Consider the following 22,807-nt stretch of genomic DNA (forward strand, 5'->3'; position numbering starts at 1 on the left):
TCACAAACATCCCACTCTCCCTACCTTTAATATCAGCAATTCACAGACACTTACCTTCCTTCCTCCCCCTTCCCACCCCCCCGCATCCCCCTTCTGTTCTGCAATGTGATTTGTCCTTTTCATATTTGTTCATTTTTTTTAATTGTATCCTTTGGTATATATGGTTGTGACTACTTTCTTCCACTATTTGATCTGAGGAAGTGGGTCTGGCCCACGAAAGCTCATCATCTAATAAACCATCTTGTTAGTCTTTAAAGTGCTACATTGTCCTGCATTTTGCTCTGCACGGTAAGAAATGCAAAGCCCGCACTCCTGCCTGGTCCCTGGTGGGGCCCAGAGCCACCGAGGAGAGCAGGCCAGGACTCCCCAGGACTTCAGCACAGATTTTCAGAGGCATGCATCTTTCCTGGTATGGACAATACACTTGGGATTGGTATTCTCCAATGTCCAAATGCTGTTTGCAGCTCCAGATTAGACCATCATAGGGCCCCCAGCAGTGGTGCTTCTGAAGATCCATAGTCCCACCAGAACTTCCTCAAGCAGGTGGCAACCAACTTGAACCGCCAAGTGGAGGAACTTGAGGAGCCAGTAGAAACCCTCTTTGAGGTATTAGAACAGTCAGCTCTGTTCAGAGTGGCCTTACTTCTTCATGAGGTGGCAGTCACCTTCCTCCATTCCCCCTATCTCTAAAAGGGCAGAAAGGAAGTACTTCATCCCAGTAAAGGGGCATGAATACCTTTACTTCCACCCAGGCCCCAACTCCCTGTTGGTGGAAGGTGTGAACCACCGGGAGAGGAAAGGGTGACCCTGAAGAGTAAGGACTGGAAGAGACTGGATTTATTTGAGAGCAAGTTTATTCATCTTCCAGCTTACAGCTTCAAGTGGCAAATTACCAGGCTCTCATAGCCTGCTATGATATAAATACTTGGCAAACTATCACCAAGTTTAAGTCCTCCCTCTCAGAGGACTTGAAGGAGTTTCAGGCCTTGGGGAAGGAAATGGCAACAGCTGCTTGAACAGAGCTCCAGGCTGCCTGTGATACAGCAGCTTGCTCCATGGCATTGGCTATATCTGTGTGGAGGGTGTCGTGGCTTTTCCTCTCCCTTTTCTTCTCCAGCATCTCTCCTCTGATGGGTCCTGTTCGCAGAGCAGATGGACACTGAGCTCCATGGATTAAAGGATTCCTCCATCAACTTCTGCACGCCCAGCCTGTATATCCCAGGACTGGTGTAAGAAATTCAGGCCTCAAACCCCATCTGCTCAGCCTTCCCAATCTCGCCAGAAATCAGGGCAAAGCAAATATGAGGGGTTTAGGAAGAGGTAATCCAAGGCTCCTGGATGTTTGCAGGGCCCTCACATACTATGTTGACAGAATAAGGCTATCTGCAGATCTGTAGAGCTCTTTGTCACCTGTGCTGATCAGATGAGGGGGCTCCTGGCATCCACTCAGCTAATTTCTAATAGGCCTATTCAAATGCAAGTGGTTAGCCAATCAGCTGGTGGGTGCTCAGCTCTGCCTGCTAGCCAGGGCTTATTCAACCAGAGCACAAGCCTTCTCCATAGCCTGCCTCACCAATGTTCCTGTCTTGGACATTTGTAAGGCTGCAGCTTGGTCTTCGGTGCATACCTTTGCCACGCACTATGCCCTGCTGCAACTAGCTTGAGAGGATGCTGCTTTCAGAAGAGCTGTGTTGCAGTCAGTATGTCAGTGAACTCCTCCCACCTCCGGGCATACTGCTTGCAGCCATCTACTTTGAATGGACATGAGCAATAACTCGAAGAAAAGACAGTTACCTGTTTTGGTAACTGGTGTTCTTCGAGATGTTTGTTGCTCATGTCCATTCACCTTCCTGCACTTCTTCCCCACTGTTGGAGTTGTCCAGTAAGAAGGAACTGAATGTGGAGGGGGGCCAGAGGCGCCCTATATTGCATGGCAAGTGCATTCACCATCTAGGGTACACATGAACTGGCTCCCCTATGGGTTACTGCTAAGGGAAAATCCTCTGGCACCAGTGCGTACAGTGAGCACACACGCACGTATTGAATGATATGAGTAACACATGTTGAAGAATACCAGTTATGGAAACAGATAACTCTCTTTTTATTTTGCTTTTAGGTAAAATGATCCATTCTATGGTTGCTCACTTGGATGCTGTCACAAGTCTAGCAGTAGATCCCAATGGAATTTATTTGATGTCTGGAAGTAAGTTTTAACTTTCTGTATTGTCTACCAGTTTTGCTGAAATGAATTTTAAAGACTATGAGAACCTAACTTTTTTTTTTAATCTTTCTTTTTAACATAGGCCATGACTGTTCTATTAGATTATGGAATTTAGACAGCAAGACTTGTGTGCAAGAAATAACGGCCCATAGGAAAAAGTTGGATGAGTCAATTTATGATGTAGCTTTTCATCCATCGAAAGCATATATTGCCAGTGCAGGAGCTGATGCCCTTGCCAAAGTATTTGTGTGACGCAACAAAACAAACCTGCACGATAACAGCAGGTCTGCTTGGACAAAAAAAAAGAGGGAATGCTTCACTGCCATCAATGAAACGGCTACTAATAAGACACTACATTTGATCTGCCTGGGCAAAGGCTGTATGTGGGGCAGGTATAAGTTGGTGAAAAGTCACCGCATCTTGAATAATGTCAGGCTTATTAATTTAACTGTAATTACTGTATTTTTTTGAGAAAAGAAAACCAGTATTTGTAGCCTGGACTGAACATGAACTGAGCATATGTCTGTTCTTTAGGTGTCTTTAAGCAAACGTGGAGTCTGATCTTACAAAAGACTTTTATTTTGGACTCTGTGTGCTGCCTTAGGGTTAGGAATGTGGTGCTCTTGTGGAGGGGAAGTGAGCTCCAAGAGTAGCTTTCTTTTCATCTCTTAGTGATCTTCTGTTTATCAGTTGAATGCCACAGATCCCCTTTTAAACTTTTATTTTGCTTTAAAGAAAAGGAAATTTAACTTAAAATATTTTAGCATTAGTTGCACAAAATGTTTGGATAAAATTCTAGTTTTTATAAGTCTTTTTATATATTTAGCCTGTCACAACAGTGCTCAAGATTGTATTGATGATGTTTTTTCTGCATTAAAGAACCCTAAAACACAGAGATCTCACTGACCCGCTGCCGTGTAACCACACTCTTCCCTTCTTTTGCCTAATACAGCTCCGCTAAGTCCTTTAATTAAGGATGCTAATTCATCGTCATTATCATCATCATCATCATCATCGCATAACTGTCTTCATAAATAAAGGACTGTAAAGACGTATGTTTAAATGAAACACAGAGGGGTTGTTAATACCCTCCCAGTGAACTCTTAAAAAATTAATCTTGGCATCCTATCACTATGTGATATTTTGTACATCTTACTGTATTTACAAGTTTATTTATCAAGAATTACCCATCTTGCTAATGGCCTATTGTTATTTATTTCACTTTTTGTTGGTCTTTATATCCTTTTATGTAGTGTGTTAAAGGGCCCTGTATATCTATTATGGCACTCTTTGAACAGTCTAAAATAGACTAAAAATGGGATATTCATGGTTTTTAAAGTTACAAACCAAGAATTTTTTTTTCTGGTTAAGTGTCTGGAGTGAAGTTGATTCCAGAAAAATAATCTTGTTTCAGAACTTTTGGAGTGAAAACTGTTTATTTGCGTTTCAAATAGAATACAAAAGTAGTTGAATCAAGATTCATAAATCTGCTGTGTTTGAACTAGTTATTCCCTGCTTTTAATTTTTTCAGATGTGCTTCAGTTTATGGTGTAACTAAAGATTTTGTTTGTGTAATGCATGATTAAGACAATAAAGTATTTTTTCTAGTCTTCCACAAAACTTTTCTGATCAGTTTGCGGGTTTTGATGAGTTTTGTAAGGTTTCTGTTTTACAAACTATGAATCAGCAAATTTTTAAGATTGTACCACTTAGCAAAAGTACAACAGTTGAAAAATAATGTATATAAAATGCATATAATAAATATTAAATGGTGTACCTGTATGTCACTGTTGGCTACATTATTTTGTGTCGCATATTTTAAAGGTGACATTTTATTCTGCAGTTTACTAAATTAGGAAACAAAGTTCCAAATTTTAGTAAAATTACCTCTTGTTATGCTGTTTAAATTAAATTAACTGCATTGTTTTTGAAAACCTGGTAATAATTGTTGGGATATAAACACATTTTTAGTTAGCAATAACAACACCCCATATAAGAACATAATTCCAAAGAGTAAAACTCATACTGCATTTTTAATAGTTTTTCTGTCAGACTAACTTGAAAAGGACTGTCACACATTTTTAGAGTATTTTTTAAAATTGTAATCACCATGACCTTCAGTTATTTCAAGGAATTGAAGTGAAGGGGTTGGGATTGAATAGATACCCATCTTTTATTCCCAACTCTATTAACTGACTAGTGATGACTAAGCTAAATGTTTGTGAACTAGTTTCACTATCTCTGTCCACCTTGTTTAAGTTCTTTGGATCCTCCAGTGAAGGAGGATGCACTACAGGGGCAAAGTCTTCTTCTGTTAATAGCAGACTAAAGTTGACATGGAACCACTTTCCATGATGACTCAGTTTTCTGAAAACATGTTAGCTGAATGGAAATTAAGTATGAATACTGCATTGTGGTCTTAAACTTTTTTGTAATATTTGTGCATTGCCCAGATATAACTATGCTTTGAGGCCTTGGAAAATGTTCTTATAAGTGGTGACATCCATAGTTCTGTGTGATCCATTCTATTTAGCAGTGAGAAGGTAAATCTCTCCATCTTAAGACAAGCAAATTGGGTCAAAAAACAAAAGAAAACTGATGTGTCATGGAAGACACCAAACAGTAATCATTCTGAAATTAATTTTGTTTTTAGGAGCAATATGGTGCAGTAAGTTACATTGTGTAGAAATTGGAGAATTTTGCCTGTTACCTTCAAGGCGAGGCTTTCAGTAACTGCTTGTTAGGACACTAAGCCTTTTTTAAAAATTTAGCTAATTTGCAACTTTTTTTGATTGTTTCAGTCTAAAGTGTTAACTAATCAACAGATGAGTGTGATTTGAATTTTATTGGAAGTAATTTCATGATCGCCTTTTTCTGAAGCTGAGCATTGTTTCTAGCAGCTTTTCCAAACTGCTGCATTTAAATGCTTAAATGAAATGTGATTGTTTGTTAAACATTGCCATGCATAAACATTTACCTCATTTTCTTTAATTGTATTAAAATTGAAATGGTAAAAAAACCCTTTGTTTTAATCTGAATTTTATTATGGTGGTTTTAGTGTCTTAATGTTATGTTGGACCAAATGATGTATCTTGACTCCATTTACTGAACACCTACCTTACCTCTAGTATCGATTTTATATTATTTGTTTGCCATGCCTAACATTAAATATTCTATCAGTTTATTTAAATTACAGAACAGTTTGTGGTATTCTCAATGGAACAAATTGACACTGTGCTGCAGTAGAAGCTAATTAAAAACAATATCTAAAGTAAAATGGATTTCTGGTTTAAAATGGGTGTACCATAAAGATTGATGTGCTGGTACAGTATTTCTGCAATCCATTCCTGTTTTAAGAATATATCTATTTCCATTTTCTCAGCATGGTATGTATTCCAGGATCACTATCCATCTTGCTACTCATTATAGGAACTATTATGAGCAGATGAATGATCCAGCTAGTCCAGTATTATGTCTGTGGCGCCAATATCAAATACTTTGAAATACATTTAAAATAAAAAGTCGAGCACTACGTCACCTTCATTTGTGAAATTGTAGGGGAAAGCAGGGAAATGTCTTCCTTGTTTTAGCTAGTAATCATCATATGTTCTGATGCCTGGGGATTGACTGCCCATGTCATTGCTGAACACGTGCTGTTCTTACAAAATAGCATTTTGGATTTTTCAAATCTTATTATCTTTATTGCTGTTATCTTTTTCAATATTTTTTTCAGTAATTCTTTGTGACACATGCAATTCCATGTGCCGATGATACTCCTTTATTCACTGTAGATTTATTGACTTCAAAATTAATAGTGCAGTTTTGGCCTACCCATTTTTTAGGTACTTCTCTATCAGCACTTACTTTCTAAACTGAAGTCCATCGAGACCTACCTGGTCACATAATTTTGGCTGACTTCCTTATTTCCAACTGCTGCATTACATAGAAGGCAGCTAAAAATAAATATCTTGTATGTACACAACTGATGTAGTTTAAGGTAAAACAAAAACAAATGTTCTGGTAGCACTTTATAGATTAACAAAACATGTAAATGGTGGTATGAGCTTTCATGGGTACAGCCCACTTCAGATGACCAGAGTTATGAGTTAGGGATGTGTACACCCAGAATAAATAGGAGAGAGGAAGAGGATGGGGGGAGGGAAAAAAAAGAGGGGTGGGGAACAGAGCATCAGTAAGTATCTGAAGATTGGATTCTCAATTAGGAAAGTAAATGGTCCACTTGATAGTGAATTGTATATTAAATGGTTCATTAGACTATCTTTTTCTAGTCATGTGATAAACACTGTGAAAATACAAACTTCTTTATATTGCTTACATATAAATATTCAGTTTCTTACTCTCATTGAAGATCTCTAACCATCCTATCAGGATAGCATATACGACAGCAGAAATATAGTCAAGGAAGATTGGAGGCAAGATGAGGATGAATGGAGGTACGTTTTCCATATTCTGTGTCCTCTACAGTTGATGCACAGTGCAGTCCCTTGAGCTGAAACTAACTTTCTATTCTTGAGAAGTTACCACTAATTCAGAACAAACCGATGATAATGTATATGAACAGAAGTCAGATTATTTTTTAAACATCATCTTGGTATTTGTTTAATTTAGCCCAGTGTGGCCCAAAATAGGCATTTGGCCCTATATAATGATTGTCATCAGCAAATATTCATTATTGCTGGTTTTTAAATAAGCAACACCTCTTACCTTTTCATCTTATGTTTTAATTATTTCTGTTGATAACTTGAGGTGGTTAGAGCAAATTTGGCTAATATAAAAAGTTATGTAATAGATTTACTTGGGAATTTTCAGGAAATTTATTCTGCATTCATAGTAAGTATGGAAGAATGTATGGTAGTCTGGCACATAAAGAAATTGAAACTCTAGTTTAAAAGCAAAATGGCAATGATACAGAGAATTGATTTTTTTTTTTTAATAGCTATAGAACACTTTCTGAAATTAACTGTTGCCACATGCTGAAGATCGTTGTTCTTACAAGGTCAAGTCTCCTTCATATGAACTCACTTTGCGGACTAAGAACTTGCACTTTTTAAAGTAAATCAGAAGGACTGTGTAATTAAAATAGCCTGTTTCCATACTGGCATTCTTCGATGACAAATTGGGTTAGTCATCAGAAAGATAATGAACCAAGCCAGCTGATGCTTGATACCTTGACATCTAGCTGTTCAGAGTCACTGATTTGATGAAATAATGGACCAAACTGGAAAACCAGCCTCAGTGTTGTCTTCATAAAACAATGTGTTCCAGTCTAATATGAAAAGTTATTAGACCCCCCCCCCCCATTAGTAGAAGAAATATTTTACTTGGTTGTGGATGGGTTTTTATCTTTAAACAATAAGTGTTTGACTTGGATAAACATAACGTTTTGTAAATGGAAGAGAAATAGCATCTATTCTATGCTACATTGATAGAAAATACTATACCAGTTGCCCATTATAAAACAATTAGCAGATTTACCTGGCATTGCCCAGGTCTTTTAACTCAATATTTTTAAATACATGAAAAAATATTTTTAAATAAATGGAAAATGTACATGCTTTATTTAAATGATTGTAGTTTTCAAAAATAGAGTTATTTTTATTTTATTTTGTATTTCTTAAAAAGGGATTAGGAATTCTATCAAATGTATATTTGTCTTCATCCCAGTCAACTCTTGCTATGTTTTAACAAAAAGGGCTATCGTCAGTTCGATTTCCAATAATATTCTTCTAGTTTTCAAACCTTAAGCCTTGATTAGCTGTGCCAAAACAGAGCACTACTCCAGATTTCTCCATTTTATCTCTTTTCTGTAAGGTTTATTGAGAAGCAATCCTATTCCAGGTACATTCTGTCTCTCTCGCTCATCTTAATTTATTCTCTTTCAACATTCACTCACTTATGTTGATTTTTAGGACTGTACTTGATTTGGTGGTTCTGTCTTTGGTTTTATGAGGAGCAATTCCATTCCAGGCACTTCCCATTTTCCTGGCATAGCCAAACTCTTACCTTGCTTTAAATTACGATAATAGGAAGCTGTATTCCAAAGTTGGTGGTCCTAGCTCAACTGTTTAGGAGGAGTTCTTGATCAACAGCAAACTCTAAAATAGATAGTAGAAGACAAGGAGACAATAATAGTTCTGTCTCCCTTTTCTCTTACTGTAATGGGCTCTCTTGCAGTGGGATCTTCCTTATGCCTGTATCTGGGGAATAGTACTTCCTGATCTAAAGCCTCTTCTGTCCCTTGTTTGTGAGGCAATCTTCTGATCCTTCAAGGGCTTCTCTGGGTGTTATCGGTTGGTTCTCAGGCCAGATTACTATGGTTTTCTGCTTCCAGGGTTATCAAAGGCTCACTGGAAAGCTGTTCCCAGCAGTCTTCCAATTCAAAACTATGCCATTTTCTCAATGGTGGGTACCAGAACCCAGGCCCTCCCCTTACCTCCAGATTCCAGCTCAGGTTTGCATTACCTGTTTCCCCTTCCCTTTTCCTACTCTATCAGGCTTCCACTCCATTACCCTTCTGGGTAAACCCCTCAGAGCCAGGATCCCAGGGCTTCTACTCTTCTCATGTTCCTTCATGTCCCTCTTCAATCCTAGAGGGTGACTGCAGGCTTGTACATTGAAGCCTCTTTCAGTCCACGGTTTTTTCGCCTTATCAGTGTCACTTGCTTCTTGCCTAGCTGTGCTCCATCCTCAATCTGACCTTGACTATCCAGGCCTAGCTTTTCTTCAAGTGTGACCGATCAGGTTACTTAAGCCATTCTGAGCCACATTAACCTTCTCTTGCCTCATGGAGGCTGATCACCAGCTTACTCCCTGTAAGCTGAGCACTTGGCCAGCCACTCAGGAGTAAGTCAAATGCTACCCAGCTGATTAGCAGAGTTTTCACAGCTGACAGCATGTGTTTCTACTGGTGGTGCACATCCCTACCTGCCTTTGTGCACATAAAATTTATTCTGCACATGGATAGAAAAATTAGAGGGAACATTGATGATCAGGGCTCGCCGAACCGCGGTGAGCCCCACTCGCCAGCCGTGCTGTCCTGCGATCTGCGCATGCGCAGATCGTCGGAACCCGGCTCTTACGGGTTACAATCTACTCGCCACGGGCGAGTAGATTGTATAATTTGTCGAGCCCTGTTGATAATGATAACCTCACCACATTTTCTTAGTTTGATTACAGTGCCATTCTGCATGGCAGTAAACGAGCAATAGAGGCATGAATTGCTTTGAGCTTCCACACAATTCTTAGATAACATTCCTTAACAGAACACACATCTATCTTCTGACCGCTTCCAAAGAAAGGTTGGAACAATTTAACTAACATTCTGCAATAAAAACTTTGACATGAAGACAAAGTATTCTGGGAAATACAGTTGAAAGTTATACAACTTAGTATAAATACAAAATTATCTAGAAGTTATATTAGCTAACAATAAAGTCACTTCTGATCTTTATAACTGTCTGGCTTGCTTTCTTTTTCTTTGTTTTGGCTACTTCAATTCTTCTGACCCTTTTAACTTAGAAGTAACATGTGTAATAGATTAAAGCATTTAAAATAGTTTTCCAGTATCACATAATTAGTATTATAATGTATTCAGTCCTGTCTGACTTTCTTGTTTTGTTTCTCAGAACATAACTGCTAGCATAACTCACTGTTTTAGCTTCAGCAAGGGCTGCTTGGACTTGGCTATTTTGGATCCTGCTTGCATCAGTACATATACTCCCTTACCCCCATATGTTCCTTGTGAAATTCTGTATAAACGAGTGTCTCTAGAAGTCTAAAGTACTTCAAATAAATCTCAGATTTATCTGGTACTTTTAACTTTTTCTACAATATATGACTGCATCTGCTGTAAAGGTATTAACTCTTTCTTTTCTTGAGCAGTTACTAGTTACAGGCAGTCCCCGACTTACGCGGCTCCGACTTACGTCGGATCCGCAGTTACGAACGGGGCTCCCCCAGAGGACACGGACTGAGGGACCTCGCGGTCCTGCCGCCCGTGTACTCCGGGGCTTTCTCTGCGTCTCCCTGGTCTGCAGACCAGGAAGACGCGGAGCAAAGCCGCGGGGGGGGGGGGGGAGCTCGGGCAGCGAGGCAGCCCAGGCACGCCTGGGCTGCTCCGCTGCTGGCTTCCCCGAGGCTTTGCAAAGCCATCAGCGCGCCTGGGCTGCCTCGCTGCCCGAGCCCCCCCCGCGGCTTTGCAAAGCCTTGGGGAAGCCAGCAGCGGGACAGCCCAGATGCCCCATGGCTGTCCCGCTGCTGGCGTCCTCAGAGGCTTTGCTCCCCGTCTCCCTGGCAGGGAGACTGGGAGCAAAGCCGCAGAGGACCCAGGTGGCAGGACCACGGTGCGTCTCAGTCCGCCGCCCGCGTCTTCCTGGTCTGCTGGGGTGGGGGGGCACAGCTAGTACGCCCCCCCCCCAGCAGACTGGGCTTTTCTCCAGACGCCTGTGGCAGAGCAGCTGGGGCGCTGCCGGTTGGTCCCGCAGCGCCGCTCTGGGCGCTACTGGACCAACCCGGCAGCCCCCCAGCTGCTCTGCCCCAGGCGTCCTGATTTAGCCGCTGCTGGTCAGTTTCAGCAGCGGCTGAATCAGGAGGCCTGGGGCAGAGCATATGGGGTGCTGCTGGGTTGCTCCACTCCCCACGCCCTGCCGGAGGGTTCGCCCGGGCCACTTACCACTCCCGAGCCGTCAGCCCCGTCCGGCTGGCGTCCTGGGGGCTCCGGCATCAGACTTCTTGCCCTCCAGCGGGGTGGAATGCTTGTCTACTTGGGTGGCGTTCGGCGGCTCTTCCCTGCGCTACCCCCAGCTGTCTCTCCCAGCCGCTTTTCAAGCGGCCCGGGCAAGGACGCCGGGGACACTAGCCCCGCCCCTCGGGCGTCCACACGCTCCACTGTGCAACGGTCGGGGCTCGGTGCTTCGCCCCCTGCCCTGCGCAGCCGGTATGCTCGCTGGGCTCCCAGCCCACCTGCTGCGGCTGCGTCTGGCCCCGCCCTCTTTGCCGCTGGGCCGGGTCCGTTCCCCCGCGCCGGGTCTCAACCCGACCAGGGCTATTCCGGCCGTCCGGGCCAGCCGCCTGCCCTCTCTGCGCCAGGGGGAGGAGGTGATCCCCCGACCCGGGTTAGTGCGGACCCCGCTGGGTCCATCACACTTAGCATCTGTGGTGCCCAAGACTGTCCTACTATTGAGATATTTCTAAGACCTCTCAGGTCTGCACGTATCACCTTGTCACATTTAGCTTTCCTGTCTGATCACTTCCCTTGGCTATTGTATTACTCTATTGTTTTGTGGTGGAAGGGGGATTGCAAGACATTGCCTGCCTGTTTGAAATTCTTCACTTGTGAATATGACTAGTTGTCAGACATGGAACACTGGATTCCATTAAAGCTGTACACTTGAGCGGCTGCTCGAGAGATTGCTAATCAGGTAGGCGGCATTTGAGATCACCCACAGCTAGATTTTTTGTTTCCACTAGTGGTGTACATTCATGCATGCCTCAATGCACGTAACATGTATTCCACACCTGAATGGGGAAAAAAATCCGTAAATGGATGGAAAAGGTTAGAGGAAACCTTGATGGGACCCCTTGTATCCATTCTAAGCTAATTTGTGAGTTGCTAGTGTAACTACCATTCTGTTGCTAGTTGGTTCATTTTGAAATCTCCATAAGCTTAGAGAAGTAACTGATTTTCATTGTCAAATTTAGTTCTTATCTACCTTTTGCCACAGTCTTTAAAGAATTTCTCAAGCCTGTATGGTCTTTTCAGTTGTGTGCTTTGGAAGAAAATGCACATCATTAAGGTTTTCAGCCCACTGCAGAACAAAATACCTTACACCCTTGACTTACACTTTTAAATATTCAGTTTACTGATACCTATTAGAGGCTAGATCTAACCTCACTGTGGGCTGGGTATAGCCCTTAGTGTACATTCTCTAAAAATACTAACTGGGCAGGATTCTCATGCCTGAGTCTGTGAAATTTGCAGAGCTCCTCTAGTTTTCATGATTGGTTTGAGGGTTTGAATCCTTCTCTTTAATCTTTTTTCAGATTTGGGGATTTCCAGAAGTGGACCTCTTTACCATACCTAAGAACAAAAAATGCCATCTAGTATTTTCAGTGTCTGTGTCTAGGGTGCAGATCCCTGCGGGGGGTGCCTCTCTCTTCATTTAGATGAAGTGGTTTTTTTGTAATGTGTTTCCCTTGCGTCCCTGAATCTCAGTTGTGGACAAAATCAGATAGAACAAGGTCTAATTGTCCTGATGTGGTTTAGACAGACACTGTTTCTCTATCTATTTCACCTAGGTCTTTGTCTGCAGATAAATCTTCCAGTCATTCCTCAGCTCCTGTCCCAGAATGTCAGTAGACAGCTGCATTCCGATCTGAGCATTCTTGGCCTCAAGCCATGGCTCCTCAGAGGTTCATGGGAGTTAGTCTGTCTGTTCTGCAGAGGTATACTGTAGTAGGAAATATTTTACCAGAAAATCTTCAAGAAGTGGAGAAGATTGTCACTAATGTGACTCCAAAATGCTGCCCCTGAAACTGTCTCACTTCTGCTGGCTCTGGAATGCAGTTTCCAGTTGAAGAAAACAGGTCTATTGTTTTCTATTTTCAAGGTTTGTTTGGCTGCATTAGTAGCTTTTCATGCCATCGTTGAGGGTTTCTCAATGTTTGCCCATCCTACAACTGTAAAGTCATGAATGATGTGGATAATCTCTTTCCACCCACAAAAGTACCCATTGATCTTGGGACCTGGATTTGGTTCTTAAAAATCTCTTTTGTTGAACTGATGGTAACCAGTCCCTTAGTAAATCTGTCCATGAAAACAGCCTTCTTAGTGACTGTGACTGACTGAAAGACTAGCCAACCTGTGTATGACCCATAACAACAAGAGTCATTACAATTGTAATCAAGATAATCCACTTTATATCACGAAAATGTTAATTAGGCTAACAATCCTCAATTAACTTTATTTTAATAAGGGTAAAAGAAAAGTTGTCTGATTTACCTATATCTTGTTAGAAGAAACCAAATTAGCTTGTAGATTCTAATTCTTAGTCTTATAATGCTATATTACTATAATCAATTGTCTATAGATCAAGAAAGCTATTCACGTTTAAATGTTGCTCGAGAGATGATAATGTTGTCCTCATATCTCACCGAAACTTGTAATTCCACAGTGTGAAACATCTATAAACTCTCTTGGTAGTATAAAGAACATTACCTTTGAATGGCCTATTTCAGGCCCATATGCAGATTTTTACCCAAAAGGTGCGCACACACCCTCCACCCTCTATGGTCATTCATAGTCTGCCACGGGGCCGATTCCAGACGGTCTGGAAAAGACAAAGGTGGCACGCTGCCAGCCTCCCTCCCTTGTGCTCTGGCCAACTGGGGGAAGCCTGGTATTGACTCCCCCCTTCCTTTTCCAGGAAAGGGGGGGCAGGGCTGAGCCTTGGGGACAGAGCTGGAAGGAGAACATGAGCATTTTTGCCCCCATGTTGTCTTGTTTTGACTTGTTCAGTGTAAGCATAGACAACAGGGCTGGGGGCATATTTTTAATCTTTTAAGACTTTGACAATGAAATATTACATTGTTTTAAAGATGCAAACTTGACCTGGTTTTGTGTTCAAAGGCTGTGTCTGAAAAGCTCTGTGGTTGTCCATTCAACAATAAAGAAAAAAAATGTGTGCCAGAGAACTTGTGAATTCACAAACTGCTGTGTGTGTTTGTATTTAATTGTTTACATTTAACATCCTATTTAGCATGGAATGTTACAATTTTGGTATTAGACTCAACAATCATGGGCAGGTGTTTAACTAATATTGTTTCAGTTTGGGACTTTTTATTAAAAAATAAAAAATACCGATGATGTGCATTCTTTATGATTGCTTTATTGATGTATTCAAAATGTATTACAGGGCATTCAAAATAGAATTGTTTTTGCATTACACAGTTTTAAAATAACTAGCTGCAATCCCAGTATGAAAGTTTATTTGCATTTGTGTATTTTCATGTCAGTAGAGCTAAATGCATAAAATGTGTATAGTCTGCATAGTCTTGATATTTTACTCTGAGTACTGGGGTGATTCATACAGGAGTACCTGAATAACATATATCTCTAGTCATATACAAATTTAAGGATAACAATTAATAGAAAAATACAAGGCATCTTCGCCATTCATGTTTAGTGTAATATATAGCCAGTCATAAGTTATTAAAAATATACACTACAAAAAGCCTGATAAATATGATCCCTTCCCATTTGTAACTGCTTATCATTTTACAATCAAGGGAACAAAATGAGAACAATGAAAGAACCCCCATATTGAGAGCTGAACAAGAAAATTTTGTTTGGTAACTAGCTTACCTCCGATAAATCAGGTTATCAAAAAACATTTGGGTCAAAATGTATTGTCCACTTCTGATGCTTGATAGATGCCTTACAGTGAACTGTTAAATAATTTTAACCACATACATATGTGTGCAATGTAATGTACACAATGTAATGGAAGAGAAATTTTTAAAAAACTGTTTTTCATATTTTAAAAATAACATGAAGGTTTAAATCTGTTTTAAGTGGCTTCATAAATAATTACTCTAAAAGTAATCAGCTGCTGTCTCCTGTACCTATCTTTCTTCCTACTTAACTCCCCTCTACCTGGCTGAATAATTTAATATAGACTATAGATGGTCTGAGCTCATTTTGGATGCCAATCTGTATGTCCTTAATTCCAACTGAAGGCTCTAATCTAGTCTCTATGGCCCTGCCTGGAACTTGGTCCAATCATTCATACTTGTAAAAACACAAGGTAAAATACTACTAAATAAGTACGGTAGCATTTTACTCCCACATGTAAATGATTACTCACTGTGCAAGGTAGTGGGTGAATTTACTGGGAATTTTGCCATTGTATTTAGTAATAGTCGGAAGACAATTTAGCCAAAGCACCAAGCCCCATGTTGTCAGAACTATTTAGGCATCTATCTCCCACTGAAATTAATGAGAGTTAGATGTCTTTGTAACTTCTAGGCCTAAATACTTTATAGAATTGCTCCTTGGGCTTTGGTTTCTTTTGAAACCAGATTTACCAGCCAAATTAGAATGTAATTCGCTGTAGAAGGCTCTCATTCAATAGAACAAGACTGTTTTGCTTTAAACGGATACACATTTTTACAATCCACCCCTTTTAATAGTAGCTGAAGTAGATGTTGCACAAATGGAACACTGACTGTACTTCTGTGAAAACTACAAATTCCCCATCTAGTCCTCTCATCACAATAGTGAGAGCACCTTCTGGAAGAAATGAAGAAACTTAAAAGATATATATTGTGTACAAGGCATTAGAAACCTAAAACTATATTAATTTTCATTTGTGAGGAGACATTCAACAAATGCCAGCCCACAAATATTATCTTGCATTTTCTTTATATACATACAGCTGATACCTGGTACTTTAAGTGTAATGATGTTTGCTTAACTTTAGATTTAAAGTCGGGAGTGTTAATATACATTTAAAAGAATAACTTTCCGCAAAATCCTGTAGTCCCTAATCAAGCAAAATTTGCAGTGAAGTCAGTGGAAGCTTTTATCTGAGTTTAGAAAGCAGAGTGTAACTCCTTGTATCTTATCCCAAGACTTGAACTGTATATTAAAAGAATGGGATATTTGCACAGTAGAAAGACCTTCCCAGCTGTCCTGATCTCATTTCACCAAAGTGGCATCCAACAGCCTTTCCTCTACTGTTTAGAGTCCAAAAAATCTCTACAAATGCCTCTGATAACGTCGGGCACAATCTGCTCCAATCCTGTGAACTCCCTTGTGAAGAAATTGTGTGACTCTTTCGGTTCAGAGGCCATGTCTTTGAGATCATCCAGTGGTGCCCAAGCAACACCAATAGAGAAGACTGTAATACCTATAATGTTATAATAAAAAGAGATAACATGTAAACCAAGATGCTTGTAGATACAAGAAAAACAGTGCTCCAGATTTACATTTGTTAAATTAATTTGGACCAAAACAAAAGGTCATTATATTCAGCCAGCCAAAAACAATGGGTGTGTGTCTAGACTACAGGGTTTCTTCCAAAAAAAGTGGCCTTTTTTCAAAAAAAACTTTCCTCTGTATCTAGACTTCTGCTGCATTCTTTCGAAAGTAAATCAAAAGAACGCGGCTGTTTTTTTGACCGCGGAAAACTTCGTTTTACAAGGAAGAATGCCTTTTTCCAAAAGTGCTCTTTTGAAAAAAAAGGCGCTATGTAATGCAAACTCTGCTTTTTCAAAAGAGAACATCCAGACTGCCTGGCTGCTCTCTTTCGAAAAAGCGGCTTGCTTTTTCTGCAAGTACTGAAGGCTTGCAGTCTAGACATAGCCTGGGGCTTTTACCACTGGACACTGATTGCTAAGTATTTGGAACTATAGGAGATCTTTTGCTTTAATTTGAACATGTTTTCAGCAAGAAGCATGGGGTTATTTATAAGGCTAGTATTTCAGATACTCTTATAATGCTATCTTTGAAAGAAGTAGTGACATGATTAACTTTTGGGCACAGGGAGTGGAAGTCTGATCAGTTGTGTTTTAGACACCCATGTAATCATTGGACTGTAAGACTGAACTATTATTGTGCTCTGTTCTCTCAAATGACAATAGTTCAGAGAGGCTTTTTGGCAAAACCACTGCTGCCACCCCACAGTAGATGATGATGGCAGGAGTCAAGTTTAATACAATACAGGGAATACTTCTTGCTTGAGATGACCGCATATTTTTCTTTCAGACTTTGAATTTCTGATAAGCTGCTTTTATTTATGTATCTAAAATTGCAAAATTTATACTGTGCATAATGAGACAAGAAAATAGCTCATGTGCAATGCCTAGAAAAATACCTGAGACATTGTGGCTGTAGTTTTGGTGAGTAAAGTGCAAGACATTTTCCAGCTTGAAAATAGGATATTTGGTTCATCTGCTGTAATGTCAGCTGCTTCAGATAATTTTCTTTAAAAGTCCCATAACATTATTTATAATAGGTGGGGTTGTTTGGTGTTCAGAGCACAGGAGAGGGAATGGAGAAGTCTAATTTCCATGTTGTGTGGCCCACCCTAGCCAGCACAGATTGCTTGCAGCCAGGTAAACCTCTGGTAAGCTAAGGGGTAGGATATTGATTGTGGGGTGGAAGCAGGAAGCCTGAAAAGGAATTGAGTGTATGACCCAGAGAAGAAGTGTTTTGCTACACAGGGGTTTTTAGGTACAGAACTTGTTGGAGTCGCAGTTGAAGATTTCTGACTAGGGAAGCTGCCTGCTGCTGTTTCTACTATGTTCAAGGAAAGAAGCTTTTATGTGTCTAATTTGTAACTAAGCAAGATTGCATCAAGAATATACCCAGCTCAGATCATTGATTTTTTTTTTTTCATCCTAACAAACAACTTTGAAGGCCTTGAATTGTGGCTAATGGTTTGGGCCAAAGAAGCAACAACACTTAACTTACTGGGATAAAATGATACCTAATTCATTAATATCTACAAACTACTTTGAGCTCTTCCAGGGAGAGAGACTACAGAGGTGTGAAATGTTTCTTTCTTTGGGTTTGTTATTTACCTGCTTTGTGTGCTGAAGCGGCAGGACCTCTAACGTCGTCATAAGATTGACCATCGGTCAGAACAACAAGGAAATTTTTGTTGGGTCCATCTTTCACAGGTCCAAACACGTTTCTGGTTGTGAAAGAAATGGCATCACCAGTAGCGGTGCCACCACTCATGTAACGAATGCCCCTCACAGCAGAGAGAACCTTCTCCTTTGTGGCATAGTCAGTGAAGCTGAATTCCATGCGCTGATCATAAGTGAACTGCACAGCTGCAATTTTGGAACCAATATCGGAGATCTCAAAAGTTTTGGCAACATTACTGATGAATTCAAGCATGAGGCGGAAGTTGCTGTCTCCAACACTGCTAGATCCATCTATCAGAAAAGCTATATTGACAGAGTTGTAGCAAGTTTTGCTACACAACATCTGCTCGTGAGAACACAACTTTTGGACAAGAGGTTTTACATATTTGGTGGTACCAAACCAGGAAGGTATATGGTAAGAGAAGAAGCCATTATTTCTACAGACAGCCTGTCAAAAAAAAAATGCATACAGAGATTTCTGTTGTGTACTATTAAAGGTGTATCTACATACTTTAATTTAAAAGTCTGATAGGAATCTATGGTCTCATTTCCTTCCCCCTCTCCCCACCCCAAATGTTGACCACCTGGAATTCCATTTGAAGTTAATGGGAGCTGTAGATGCTAACGGTCTCTAAGAGTTAGCGGTATTCATAAAAAGATAAAGGTAAAACGCTAAAAGTTTTAATTAGACATTTCAAATGTTCAACAAAGAATTAATGGGATACACAAATACATAAAGCATGAAGGATTCTAGATTTTGCTTTCAGAGTATAATGACCTAATTTACTGTGGAGGCTCATGATTTTGAAAATGCAATTTTGTATGTTAATTATAGATTATAATCAGATGTCTGTATGAAATGACAAACCAGGTTAATATCTACTTGTTACTATTTATGCTAGAGAACAAGGATGGACAGAAAATTGAGAGAGAAAAGTATGTCCATAGATATGTGTAGGAAACCTGGATCTAATAAAACCTTCATTTTTAAATATCCTTTTCAACATTTTAATGAAGAGTCTCATGTAATTGAATGGTATGAAACCAATGGGGCTATATAAAAATTACAGCAAACACCTTGAATAGTGATATCCTTCCTCCAGAGTGCTTAAATCATCCTCTAGAATTCTATATCAAGAACACTTATTCTGTAAGATAATTGAAGAACTCTTTTTAAAACTCCTACAGTGTTTTCAAATGGAGGTCCATAGACCCCTGTGGGTTTGCAAGGGAACTCCAAAGGGTCTGCAGGCACCACTAATCAACTCTTCCTCTTCTATCCCAATGCTGTCTATGCCCAAGGCAGAATCCCTACCTGCTCTGGTCCCCTGTGGCTGCTGGAAGCAGCCACCAGGTCCCTATACTTCTAGATCAGGGGTTCTTAACCTTTTTACCTTCATACCTCCCCTGAAAGTGAACTTCATGTTCACACACCCCTGGGAGCCATTTTGTGCACAGCCTAGCCCGCCCTTCACCTGACAGGAAGCTAAGGGGCATGGGTAGGACTATAAGAACTCTGCCAGGGAGCTCAGTCGGGGCCCAGTCTCTGAGGCTGATGAGGCTGAGACCTGGCCCGGGCCTCCCACAGCTGCCTTCCCTTAGGCCAGCGAAGGCTACCCTCTGACCTAGAGGAACCCAAGGCTCTACTGGTGCCTGGCAATTCGGAGGACCGGCCTGAGCTGAAGGCCCGGCTCAAACCCCGAGGCCTGCCTGAACCCTGGGACCTGGGGAAGCAGCTGGACACTGGATGCAGCTGTCCAAGCTAATTCCCAAGTCCGAATGCTGGTGGCGCTGTGGGGTGAGTGAACCCTGTTACAATGCCTAAATGAATAATATCATCTTTTTACTTTGAACTTTCTCCTAACAAATTTATGTAATATTTGAAGATGAAAGTGGGCAATGCTCGTGTACTGTTATTGTAGTGTGTCATCACATAGGCCTGATTGATTCGCACTGCTATTTTAGTGTGCTGATCTCTAGAAATTAATAAGTTTAATTCATAATATTAATTATGAAGAAATCTAAACTTTAGAATTTTATCCAGTGAGAAGGCAATTGCAATAACTTTTCTGGGAGGCACCTCACACCTCCTCTGTATCCCCTTCACACCTCCCCTGGGGAGGCGCACCTCACTGGTTAAGAACCCCTGCTCCAAGTGGAGGAGTGGCTAGGGATACTCCATCAATGGCCTCTGCCCAAGAGTTGCTTCCATAGTTCCATTGCCCAGGAAATGTGACTAATGGAGGCTGGAGGTGCAAGGGTGGTATGAGGTGTCCCCCTGGCCGCCCCACCTGAGTGCCAGTGCCTCCACTCTCATTGGCCAGAAAATACAACCAATAGGAGCTGTGGAGGTCATGACTACAGGCACATGGGCAGAATGCACAGCCCCCATAGCTGCCCTGAACATGGATAAGCACCACTGGGACCCTGCTTCCCAACTCCCTGCACCAGCCTTTAGCCCCCTCCTGCACCTTAATCCCCTCATCTCGGGCCCTACCCAACAGGCTGCACCCCCAGTCAGAGCTCTCACTTCCCTACCCCAGAAAAAATGAGTAAGTGATAGAGCAGAGGGAGAAGGATTGGAGTGAGAGTGGGTAGGGCCTTGGAACAAGGGTAGGACAGAAGGTACCCAAACGAATTTAAATCAGCGATGCAAGGATCCCTGTTTTAAGTTTGAGAACTAGTGCTCTGTTTCAGAATGGAAGAAAAGTGGTCATTTGAAATATATAATACCTATGAGTGATGAGTAAATAACAACAAGCACATTGAAGACATTCTCTCATACCTTATCAACAAAGCCAACGTCTTGAACCATTCCCTGTTCCTCAGTTGTGGGTCTTGCTACAGACACAATGAATACATTAACACCAAATTCTCTGGCCATTATTCCAGCTTCTTCTATATCATCTGAGGGCCAGCCATCTATAAAAACTACCACGATCTTGGGAATCCCTCTGCGTACTCCATTTTCCAGAGAGAAGAATCTCTGAGCAGTGTGTTTCAAAGCTTTTCCTAGTTTTGAACAGGAAAAAGACAAGCTGATGAAGCTATTTTAAAAACTGGATTTTCTATACATGTCAAATAGTACTGAAATCTATTTTTTCTATAGCAGGCAAACTGAGGGGAACATTAGAGATTGGGAACACTACCCACCTCTCTACAGAGAAATTTACAAACAGCCAGTGGAATGATTTAGTTGATCTGTAGGATACGTAATTATAGATATTCAGACAGAACTTTCATAGCTGTTCTGCCAGAATTAATTTAAGAGTTTTTAAAAATTTTGAATGGTTTTTGTCACGCTAACTTGACAGCGGTAGAACACACTAACATGAGTACCATGAACTTCAAAATCATAACTAAAAACATCCCTATTCTTGCTCCAGGATAATTTCCATTACACTGGTTGGTGATACAGTTGCCAGTTTTGTAATATTTAAAAAACAGACCCTCCAGCAGGTGTGCTGGAACCTCCCCTTCCCTCTGAGGACCTGCTCCTGCCCCTCTCCCTTCCCTCAGTCCTCCCTGCTAATCTACCTTTTTCTTCCAAGGCTCCACCCTTCCTCCTTTCCTTCTAGTTAATGCCTCTTTCCTCTTTCCTTCATCACTGATTGCTTTTCCCCCTTGCCCTGTGTGGGTCCAGATGGATTCATTTGCAAGCCAAGGCTGGAAGCTATAACCACCTGATGCAAGTAGGAGGTGGCCCTGGTTGAGTTGGGACTGGCCTTGGGTGATGAGTCAGTGCCTCCCCCACCCACAGTAACCTGACTGATCTGACTGGACATCATCAGGTCCCCTTTTTGATTGGATTTTCCTGTAAAAAAACAGATACCTGGCCAGCCTAGTTGGAGGACTTAGAGCGTCCTAAACTGTAGAATTTTTCAAAAGGACTTTGGAAGACTAAGAGACAAGTTCCTCTTAGTTGGGACAGTGCAAATTATATGATGGTACTATGGATTGATTTATCCCTATATACATGGGTGGGGAGAAGGCATGGCTGGGGGAGGCAAGCACCGAGCCCCACCTCCAGTCCTGCTGAGGCCCCGCCCCCATGGGGAGGTGGGCCAGCCTGCTGTGCACATGCTTGCCCCTGCCAAACACGGGGAGAGGAGAGGAGCAGGCAGATGCATGCTCACTCCAGTCTCCCCAACAGCAGAGGAGGCTGTGCTGTGCAGCCCAGCCTCTACAGCCCCGGAGCACTGGGGGAGGAAGGAGGGTGCTCCATGTGGAATAACCTCTCCAGCCCCGGGAAGGAAGCAGGGTATAGGGCATGCAGCATGGTCCCAGCCTTCCCCACCCCAGAGGAGGATATGCTGCATGACTTGGCCCAGCCCTGCCTCTCCAGTCCCAGAGCATGGGGAGGATGGGTGCTGGGGACAGCAACACTCCATCCATAATGCCTACAGCAGGTGTTTAGGGGGCGGAGTGTGGCCAGGGCTATGCCTGGTGGTTTGGGAAGGCTACCGGGCATCCATGCCTATATAAGAGGAGGTTACTCACTTCAATAGTAACTGATGTTCTTCAAGATGAGTGTCGCGGTGGGTGCTCCCACGTTAGATCGGTGCGCTGTCACCAAACCCTAGATCAGTGATTTCAGAGCAGTGTCCCTGGGGCCACGCATGTGCATGTCTGGAGCTGTGCACTCCTAGGTAGCAGGCATCGCACATGTGCAAACCTCCCCCGGCCTCGCTCCTCAGTTCCCTTTCTACTCCAGAACGATGCCTGTGAGGAGGCCCAAATTCCGAAGTAGAGGGGAGGAAGAGAGGGTTGAGGAGCACTCACGGGAACACTCATCTCGAAAGAACCTCAGTTACTATCAAGGTGAGCAACCTCCTCCTTTTCTTCAAGAGATATTCCCGTGGGTTACATTAGGTAACTACGTAGCACTTCCTGGTTAGGGAGGTAAGGACTTTG

The 22,807-nt window shown here is 41.7% G+C and overlaps 2 protein-coding genes across 5 annotated transcripts in view; one reads left to right on the plus strand and one right to left on the minus strand.

Annotated features, from left to right (window-relative positions):
* The window catches only part of STRN3 (striatin 3), a 124,065-nt gene extending 120,062 nt beyond the window's left edge, over nt 1-4,003 (plus strand). For all 4 annotated transcript variants that reach the window (XM_006116372.5, XM_075926978.2, XM_075926979.2 and 1 more), the window contains 2 exons: nt 2,117-2,203; nt 2,304-4,003. In XM_006116372.5, the coding sequence (XP_006116434.5) occupies nt 2,117-2,203; nt 2,304-2,473 (257 nt within the window). In that variant the 3' untranslated portion in view covers nt 2,474-4,003. The remainder of the gene's footprint in view (nt 1-2,116; nt 2,204-2,303) is intronic.
* A 10,040-nt stretch (nt 4,004-14,043) lies between these two features.
* COCH (cochlin) overlaps nt 14,044-22,807 on the minus strand; it is a 47,146-nt gene continuing 38,382 nt past the window's right edge. Inside the window, exons 9-11 of the mRNA XM_006116378.5 lie at nt 20,679-20,905; nt 17,825-18,341; nt 14,044-16,149 (exon numbers count right to left, since the gene is read on the minus strand). Coding sequence (XP_006116440.1) covers nt 15,974-16,149; nt 17,825-18,341; nt 20,679-20,905 — 920 coding nt within the window. The 3' untranslated portion in view covers nt 14,044-15,973. The remainder of the gene's footprint in view (nt 16,150-17,824; nt 18,342-20,678; nt 20,906-22,807) is intronic.

The sequence above is a fragment of the Pelodiscus sinensis genome, chromosome 5 (genome assembly GCF_052426305.1).
Source record: "Pelodiscus sinensis isolate ZL-2025 chromosome 5, ASM5242630v1, whole genome shotgun sequence".
Classification (NCBI taxonomy): domain Eukaryota; kingdom Metazoa; phylum Chordata; order Testudines; family Trionychidae; genus Pelodiscus; species Pelodiscus sinensis.